Below are 9,560 nucleotides of genomic sequence, written 5' to 3'. Positions count from 1 at the left end.
GACCAAGGTGCCTCCCCTCTCTGTGCCTGACTGTCCAGTTGTAGCCTAGACACAGCGCCCCCGGGGCCAAGAGCACCCAGCTAGAGGTGCCCCCATGGGTGGGCAGGGCAGCAAATGAATGAGGGACAGGGATGGGTTGGGAGGTGGCCAGCCCCCTCCAGCCCCTGGAGGGCACGGGGCAGGGGAGCTGGGCTGAGCCAGCAGGAGCCCAGGGAGCCCGGTCTCTGCCTTCCTATCCTGGAGGAAGGTGAGGCCGAGCCTCCTTCCCTCCCTCCTTCCCTCCCTGCCCCCACTGCACGCGGGGCTGGCTGGGCTCCAGCTGGCCTCCGCATCAATATTTCATCGGCGTCAATAGGAGGCAGCGGGGACAGCCGCTGCGGCAGCACTCGAGCCAGCTCCAGCCCGCAGCTCGCAGGGAGATCCAGCTCCGTCCTGCCCGCAGCAGCCCAACCCTGCACACCCACCATGGATGTCTTCAAGAAGGGCTTCTCCATCGCCAAGGAGGGCGTGGTGGGTGCGGTGGAGAAGACCAAGCAGGGGGTGACGGAAGCAGCTGAGAAGACCAAGGAGGGGGTCATGTATGTGGGTAAGTGGGGCATGGCAGGGTGGGACAGTGTAGTGGCCAGAGGATGAGGTGCCCAGTTACCTTCGCCAGACCTTACTCCCCAGCCCCAGGGAGGCATTTTGGGAGGGGGTGAGGCCCTGGCTATTAAGGTGGGGTCTCCAGACCCTGGAGCACCCACGATGCCCTGTGCACACCTATGTGTGTTTGTCTCTGGCCTTCTCGGGGTCTCTGGGTGTCAGAGACCGCAGACAGGGCTGGCTACCTGTCTGTGCATGCACAAAGACATGCCCATGCACACCAGCCTCCCCTGAGCCTGGAGCCCCTGAAGCTATGAGCAGCCTGTGCTCAGGTGGCCCCCACCCTCTCCACACGGGAGCGGCTGCAGCCAGGCCACGGATCCCCACCCTCCCCAGAGAGAAGGGGTGGGCTGGGGGATGAGACCTAGGCTCAGTGTTCCCTCCCCCGCATCCTCTCCTGGCGCTCTCCGGAGGAGGAAGGGGAGGTCAAACCAATGACTCAGCTCCGGCCGGTCCTGTTGCTGCTTCTGAGGCCCGGCCACACCCAGGCAGGGGCTGGACCCTGGGTCTAGTCAGTGTCCCTACCTCAGGCTTGCTCTCTCTTGTCCCCCACCTTCTGTCCTGTCCCCTTGCCATCCATCCACTTCTTCCAGACACAGCAGGAAGAGGCCCTCTGAAGGGGCCACCAGCCCACAGACACCATCCTCACTCCCGCCCCACCCCGGCCCCCACCGCCCACCCTGCAGCTTGTCCAGCTGTTCTGTTGTGTTTGTCCTGACCGCCCACAACACCTGGAGTGGGGTCTGGGCTGACGGCTCCATTTCCTCCCCAGGAACCAAGACCAAGGAGAATGTTGTACACAGCGTGACCTCAGGTGAGGAGCCTCAGGGCCAGGGGACACATGGGGGCTGGGACCCCTTGGGCTCCTGCATCCTAGTGCTTGGGCTCAAACCTAGAGTCCTGCCTTACCCCCAGCTGGGGTCCCAAGCCCTGCAGACCCTTGCAGATCATGAGGCTAAACTAGGGTGGGTGTCTCCTTACCCCCACCAGCATCAGAGGTGCCCTGGAGTCTGAGGGAGCAGGGGAGGGTCCCAGCAGAGCCAGGGCTCTGAGCTCCTAGTAAGGGGCTGCGAGCCTGACTCTAGCAGGCCTGCCTGGGGGCTGGGGCGGAGGCCAGTCAGTGTCCTCCCGCAGTGGCCGAGAAGACCAAGGAGCAGGCCAACGCCGTGAGCGAGGCTGTGGTGAGCAGCGTCAACACTGTGGCCGCCAAGACCGTGGAGGAGGCGGAGAACATCGCGGTCACCTCCGGGGTGGTGCGCAAGGTGAGCCCCGGCCCTCAGACCCTCTCAGTCCTCTCCTGGGCCCAGAGAGGCTGCTGGGTAGAGGCGGCATCACTCCACTCCACACCCCAGGAAACATGACGGGGGGCTGGGGCTGGCTTCAGTTTCAGCACCGAGCACGGTGGGGTCCATGCTTGCTGTTCGACCTGCATTCGGGTCTGGAATCCCCACAACCACCCCATCGAGGAGACTTGGGGGCCCATCTCATAGACAAGGAAAGTGAGGCTCAAAACCACTCTTTCTGGACGACTGTCAGCATTTAGGAGACACCACATTTTATAAGTGAAAACAGGGTCCCACATGGTAACAGACAGCCTCCCGGGCAGTGGTCACCAGGCCGGGGGCTGGGTCACACTCGCCCCGCCCCTAGGGCCCAGCCTCCCTCTCTGCGCTGGGCGGGGCAGCTGCCTCCTGCTGGGAGCCTCAGGGAAGCAGCGTCCCCTGGTGGTGGGAAAGCAGTGCTGGTTCTGACCCTACCCTGTGCAGCTGCCTTTGTGTATGTGTGTGTGCACGAGTGCTGAGTGAGCATGTGGGTGCATTTGTGTGCGAATGTGTGGGTGTACATGTGTGTGAATGTACACATGTGTGTGCGGCCCAATAGCAGACAGCACAGGAGCAGTGGGGCGCTCCCCAGGGATGGGTGTCTGCTGGGTGAGTTGTCCCAGCACCTGAGACACAGCAAGCTCTGCTTTATGCATTGTACGCTTATTAGTTCATTTAATAGACACAAAATCCCATGAGACGGTGTGGAAACTAAGGCCCAGAGAGATTAATGTGCCCAAGGTCCCATGGCTACTTCATGTGAGCTTGGAATTCCCCTGAGCAGCCTGTACTATGAGAGACCCTGTGGCAGTGCAGGTGCTGGCCTGGGCTAGGATTCCAGCCTGGAGGTGGGGTGGGGGAGCAGTGTCCAGCTCTCCTACCTGCTGCAGACCTCCTAGGTGGCGGAGTCTGAGGCTCCCAGCACGGAGAACCCCTGCGTTGGGAGTGGGTGGGTGGAAGGGTGGGGGCTGCCCTACTCCTCTTGGCTTTGGGGCAATGCCCAGGTGTCTGCTTCCAGGGCCAGCACAGGGTCTCCATGTCCTTGGAGCTGGCAGCTGCTCCCTCTCCTAGTTTCCCTTCCTCGTTGTATGACCTCGAGAAGTGAAGGAAGCTCTTTGGGCCTCCGTGTCCTCATCTGCAAGATGGAGGTGAGAGTGTCAGTCTCCCTGGGGATGTGATGAGGCAGGGAGTGTGATGAGGCAGGGCCATGACCTCCATGAAGTGATTCTCCTGGTCTATGTGAGCACCCAGCAGAGGAAGGTGACCATCATCATCATCATCATCATGTGTCCTGGGCAGAATACATAGAGCCCCAGGAGGCCCCTCCCTCCTCACCCCCAGCAAAAGAGACGCTGGGGTGAGGGTGCCCGGGCGTTCCTAGTGAATCCTGGAGCAGGGCTAGTGAGCCCTTGGAGCCACCTCAAGGGAGACTCATTTCCTGGTGACACCCAAAAACCAATCACGACTCATCTCCCAGTGAACTGTGAAAGGCCTCAGCAGGGACTATCTAGCCGCTCATGCCCTTGGCCTCATGATCAGCCTTAGGGTGGCAGGACTCAGCAGGTGGCCACCTGCCCTGCCCCTGGAGAGCCTGGCCGACTCCAGCCAGCACAGCACTGCTCTTGTATGCCCCACTCCGTCAAGGGGCATAAAAGATGGCCCTGGGGCAACACAGAGGTGACAGGATACCCCCCACCAGAGGCAGGTGCTGAGGCCAGAGTGCAGGCCAATCACCAGTGTGGTCCTACATACCCAGCTGTCATGATCTCTCACGCAAGTGTCTGGCTGGCATGGAGTGCAGGAGATAGAAGAAGATGGGAAGTCGGAGAGGAGTGTGTAACCTCTGCTGGCCCTGACCAGCCTGAGCCCAGAGCCTGTCCAGGAGGCAAGGAGAGGGACTCATGCTCCTGGCGACTGAAGTGGACCTGGAGCAAGCCTGATCTGATGCCAACACACCCCACCACTTTTGAGCTCCAAGGCCCTGAGCTGCATGCCAAGCCTGCCTGGCCTCAGAGTCCCTATGTGAACCCCAATCGGCCTTCCTTGTAGGGCTACTGAGGGTGGGGTCAGACCTGGGGCTTCAGGGGCCTCTGCCTACTCTCACCCCCACTCCACCCCACCCCACCCAGGTTCCTCATCAATGAAGCCCAGCTAGGGGCTTCCCAGAGACTGGGGACCAGCTTGAGGGGTGAAGCTGGGCTCCAGGGTACTTGGTGCCCCGGAAGGCCTCGGCATCATCAGACAGAGCCCCAGATATTGTTTGAACTGCACACCCCCAACACCTCCAGCCCCTCCAAGTACAATAAGGCCATGAGGGGCCTCTGCTCCTCCTTGAGGCCGGGGTAGACAAGGCCCTGGTTGCAGGGCAGCTAGGGGTGTCTGCATTCTCTGCATGGTCTCATGCCCCATTTTGTCCCCACAGGAGGACTTGAAGCCATCTGCCCCCCAACAGGAGGGTGAGGCAGCCAAAGAGAAAGAGGAAGTGGCAGAGGAGGTAGGAGCTGGGCTTCTGGGGTGTACCATGGGGGGGTTCCTGGGTAGAGACCCCATCCCCCACAGACTCACTGCTTCCCTCCTGGGCTCCCAGGGCCCACCAGACCTTCCGCAGCCCCCACAGGGATTGTGGGCAGGGCTAACCCTGAACCTGAGTGGGAGGTCCCCCCACGGATGACCCCTCAGGCATGAGGCACAGGGGACAACCTTTCCCAGCCGACTCAGGGTGGCCCATTAGGGCTGGGGCCCGGAGCTGGGTGTGCAGGTCATTCTCTCTCCCAGGCCCAGAGTGGGGGAGACTAGAGGGCTACAGGCCAGCGCGGACGCCCTGAGGAACGCTTCTCTGCCTTGGACACCATCCCTTCCTAGCACAAGGAGTGCCCGCCTTGAGTGACCTGCGGCTGCCCACGCTCCTGCCCTCGTCCCTGGCCACCCTTGGCCTGTCCACCTGTGCTGCTGCACCGACCTCACTGCCCTCCCTCGGCCCCGCCCACCCTCTGGTCCTTCTGACCCCACATATGCTGCTGTGAGTTTTTTTTTTAATGATTCCAAATAAAACTTGAGCCCACTCCTGCCATGCTTCCTCTGGGTGCTGTGTAGCTTGAGGAAGGGTCCCCAGGTCCGCCCAGGAACAGGAGCGGGTTCAGCCTGTTGATAGGACCAAGTATCCTACAGGGACACACACACGGCATTCATGGGACCTGTGAGAGCAGGCGCTGCCTTCAGCAACACCCCCAACCCACCCATTGCCTTTAACATGGAGGAGGCAGCACTGCCTTCAGCTCCCCAAGACATTCGACAGGACTCACAATCCCATCCACAGGACAGCTTAGCTCAGCCTCAGAGTAGCCCCCGCCTGCCTGCTCTGCATCCCTGAGGAACCCACTATCAGCAGGAGGTGAAGACAGGCTCCTGGGTCTTCCCTCCATGTGCGGCCTGGGCTCCAGGGTCGCATGAGGAACAGGGCCACCTAACATCCTCCCTGGGGCAGACGATAACTTTCAAAGATGGAGAAGTCTAAACCCAGTGAGGATCCCAGGAGAGACAGGAGGTGACCCTGTGGCGCCTCCCACCTGGCCCCACCCAGTCTCATGCTCCCCACTGGACCTGGAACTGGGTACCCCTTGCACCCCTGCTACACCCAGAAGCCTGCCACGTGCCACTAAAAACACAACAGCGGAGATGCACGAGGCTGCACCTTGAAAGAAAAGTGGTGAAAAGCAACAGCGGCTGAGTTCCTCGCAGGCGTTGCCTGGGCACTGTTGTGAGCACTTCACCTTATTTAATCCTCAGAACAAACCTCTCAGGTTGGAGCTGTAGATCCAGGTTTTGCTGAGAAGCACAGGTCCCGGCAGAAGCCCAGGTGGCTCCCCAGCCCTGCTATGGCTGCATGGGCCCCAAGGTGCTTACGGTGGATTCCCCCAATCCAAGGTTTCAAAACAACAAGGGCCTGCTGGCCAGTGGCCTACACGAAGGGCTGTTTGCCCAGCCCACTCTAAGCAAGCCCTTCATATAAGCCACTGGCCAGCAGGCCCTGCATTGTTTTGAAACCTTGCATGCCGGGCAGGCTTGTTCAGACCAGAGTTCCCTCGACATCCCGCCTTCCCCTTTGATACTCAGATGCATTTCATCTGAGTTTGGGCTCAGAGCATTTCAGTGGCTTGCCCCAGGCCTTCAGGCCTGGGTGTTGGGGCGAGAGCTTGAGTCTGTCCACATGTGACTTCAGACACTGCCCTGTCCACACCACCTCCCCATCCAGCCTCTGCAGTGGATTCAAGGGCAGCCCAGGAGGCTGGGAGCCCAGTCAGACCCAGCTGAGCCAGGCTGTATCTACTGTCTGGCCATGGGCATCCACTGAGGAGGCAGAATGGAGCAGGGGGCTGCTGGTCTCCACACCCCCAAACCCTGCCACGGGCAGGCATGAAGGGTCTGGAAGCAGCTCAGGGCAGTCAGGGCTGTTCCTGCTCCCCAGTCCAGACATGTGCACATAAGCAGGCGTGTATGAACCCCAGGAGGAGGCCACCTGGGGCCTGGGTGTGCCCGAGAGTCCTCTGGGCTGTGAAGAAAGCAAGGAGAAGCAAGGCTGGTCAGCTGATAGGGGTGAGGGAGAGGGCACCTATGCCAGGCTCCCAGCGACAGCCTTCCCCAGGCTCCAGCGCCCTCTGCCTCTGCTGGAGGAGCCCAGAGGGGTCCCTGCTGCCCCTACCACAGCACCCCCACGACCCCCTCTCACATACACTCAGGGCTTGTTCCTGGACTCAAATGACCAACATCACCAGGAAGCCCCTTCCCAGCCATGGGCACTGGCAGTGCTCTTTGCCTTTGAACCCTCATGTGCTCTGCACCCTGTGAGGCTGCTTTTGACCTCCCTGCGGGAGCACAGTCAACTCCCCTTATCCACTAGGATACACCCAAGATGTTTCCAGCTGCCTGCAACCCCAGATAGTACCAAGGTAGCCTACATATAATGTGTCTTCCTACACATACACATGTGCTTCGCTATGATGAAGTTTATACATTAGGCACAGTAAGAGACTAACAATAACCAATAAGAAAATGGAACAATTATAACAATATACTGTAATAAAAGTTATTTAAAACATGAATTGTTTATTTCTAGAATTTTCTTTTTATTTCTTTTTTTTTTGAGACGGAGTCTCACTCTGTCATCCAGGCTGGAATAGTGGTGTGATCTCTGCTCACTGCAACCTCCGCCTCCCGGGTTCAAGTGATTCTCCTGCCTCAGCCTCCCAAGTAGCTGGGACTACAGGTGTGCACCACCACGCCTGGCTAATTTTGGTATTTTTAGTAGACAGGGTTTCACCATGTTGGCTAGGCTGGTCTCAAACTCCTGACCTCAAGCTATCCATCCTCCTCAGTTTCCCAAAGTGCTGGGATTACAGGCGTGAGCCATCACGACCAGCTATTTCTGGAATTTTCCATTTGACATTTTGGACCTTACCAATTGCGATGCAGGGGCCAAGGGAAAACTTTCCCTTATCTGAAGGGTCACTGAAAAGTCAGCTCATAAAAGCAGATTAGAAATGGAATACACATTCACTAGCATGCATGGGGGAAATCAGAGTGACTGCCCCACCACGAAATGGGGTACAGATGCAATGGGGAAGTGCGGGTGATTTCAGGGGGCCAGTAAATGATTTTCAGGGGAATTCAGTGGGTTTGAAGAACACACGGTGGCCTGGAACAAAGTCTGTTGGGCTCACACAGCAGACAACGGTTTGCAAAACCTGTCCAGGTGTGTGAGCAGGCTTCAGTCTTTCTCCCTGTGACATGAGTTCAGTCAGAGAAAACTCTGGGAAGGGACCAGGGGTCATCGTTTTCTTCTTTGGTGGGTCCAGACTTTAGGCAGATGAGGGACTTCACGGAACAACTTCACCGTATGATTTGGAAGAGACAAAGGGTTGAGGGGCCTGGGGGAGCCTGGTCGGAGAGACCTTAAGGCTTCTTCAGTTCAGAATGTCACAGCACTATATATTGGGGTATTGGTTTCTGAGCCCCAACAATGGGTAACTGAAACTGCAGAAAGTGAAATCACAAATTAGCTGGGCATGGTGGTGCACACCTATAATCCCAGCTACTCAGGAGGCTGAGGCAGAACCGCTTGAACTTGGAAGGCAGAGGTTGCAGTGAGTTGAGATCCTGCCATTGCACTCCAGCCTGGGCGACAAGAGCAAAACTCTGTCTCCAAAAAGAAAAAACGGAAAAAAAAAAGTGACACCACAGCAAATGGGGGTGGGGGGGGCAATGGTAATTTGGTAATGTGCTTCCTCCTTCTGCCTGCCCTTGTCTGAGAAGCCCCGGTGCCCTGGACCCTCTTACAAAGTCCACTGCTGCCGAGTGCTGGGCACCCTTCAGCCCATTTAATCTTCACAAACACACTTTGGGGAGATGCTGTGATGTAATGGGGACGCTGAGGCTCAGAGAGGTGAGGGGCTTGCTCTAAGAGTATATGAACCCAGGAGGTTTGACTGCAGTGCCTGCCACTAAGGCCACACGGAGCTATCACTACCATCATCTGCTGGGGACTGGCTGTCTCTCCCCACAGAGCCTGCTCCCTTCCTGTCCAGTTCACAGCTCATTGCCCATGGGACCCAGAACCCAGTGGCACCAGCAGCCTGTGATAAACTGGAGTGCTCAAAGGCGTGCCTGGCTATTGGACACTACTGGTGGGATTCAGGAGGGCTGGCAGGGCTGCGGCTGGCCAGGCAGGGCAGGGCTGAGCTGGGCTCCCCAGAGTGCCCCAGGCATCGATCTGGCCACTCCCAGGGCAAGGCCAGGCTCTGGTCGAGGAGGGGCGGGGGCTGGGAGGACTCTTGTTGCCACTTTGTTTTGCCTGAGACCCGCTCCCTCCCCTTTCCTCCACCTAATCTCATGGCTTGCCTCTTCCCTTTGCCCAGGATTGACTTTATCTCCATCAATCCATACCCAGCGTGTGTGTGTGTGTGTGTGTACAGGTGCACATCCAGACACCTCCCTCTAGGGGCTGACCCTGCACCACTAGAAGCAGGGTATGTGCCAGCAGACCGGGCCTGGGTTTTCCAGCGCCTAGGTGCCTGTAATAATAGGGGCTTTCCAGCGCTCCAGAATAGGGGAGACGCCACCAGAGGTGCAAGAAACAGCCCCAGACAGGAAGCGTTAGAGAGACCCAGAGAGGCAGGGTGGGTGAGCACTGGTCTCCAGGTCCTGAAGACCGACTCTGGAATGGGAGTACACCCAGCTTGGTGGGGCCTGACCTGCGCCCCCTTGTATGCCAGGGGAATGTATCTCACAGGCTATTTTGCTGCCCCCAGGGATGACCTTCTCCACTCTGGCCCAGATCCCTAAGTCCCCTCCTAACAGTCACAAGTTGTACCCTAGAGCCTTGCCTGCCCCATCTCAGGAAAGGTGACCTGAAAGGCCCAAGCTTATTCCTGCCCTCCCTGAGCCATGCTTTCTGCCCAGCTTCCTCAGGCTTCAGTGACTGATGGCAGTCTCCTTGCCTGGGCTGCACAGGCACACTGCCCTCTCCCCCTTGGGGTTGCATGGTCTGCAGGTGCACACTCCTATGTCTCGCCCTCTCAGGGGAAGGATTTACCAGGCCCT

General features: G+C 58.6%; 1 protein-coding gene across 1 annotated transcript; it reads left to right on the top strand.

The window, feature by feature from the left end:
* The first annotated feature begins 297 nt into the window (after positions 1–297).
* SNCG (synuclein gamma) lies at positions 298–4,908 on the top strand. The gene is given in 5 exon segments (NM_001266560.1): positions 298–586; positions 1,415–1,456; positions 1,777–1,904; positions 4,387–4,458; positions 4,740–4,908. Coding segments are annotated over 5 exon segments (384 nt in total). The 5' UTR covers positions 298–465; the 3' UTR covers positions 4,761–4,908.
* The last annotated feature ends 4,652 nt before the right edge of the window (positions 4,909–9,560 follow it).

Source organism: Macaca mulatta, chromosome 9 (genome assembly GCF_049350105.2).
Source record: "Macaca mulatta isolate MMU2019108-1 chromosome 9, T2T-MMU8v2.0, whole genome shotgun sequence".
NCBI lineage: Eukaryota > Metazoa > Chordata > Mammalia > Primates > Cercopithecidae > Macaca > Macaca mulatta.
Note: the sequence above shows the minus strand (reverse complement) of the source record. Positions and strands in the feature narration are given on the sequence as shown.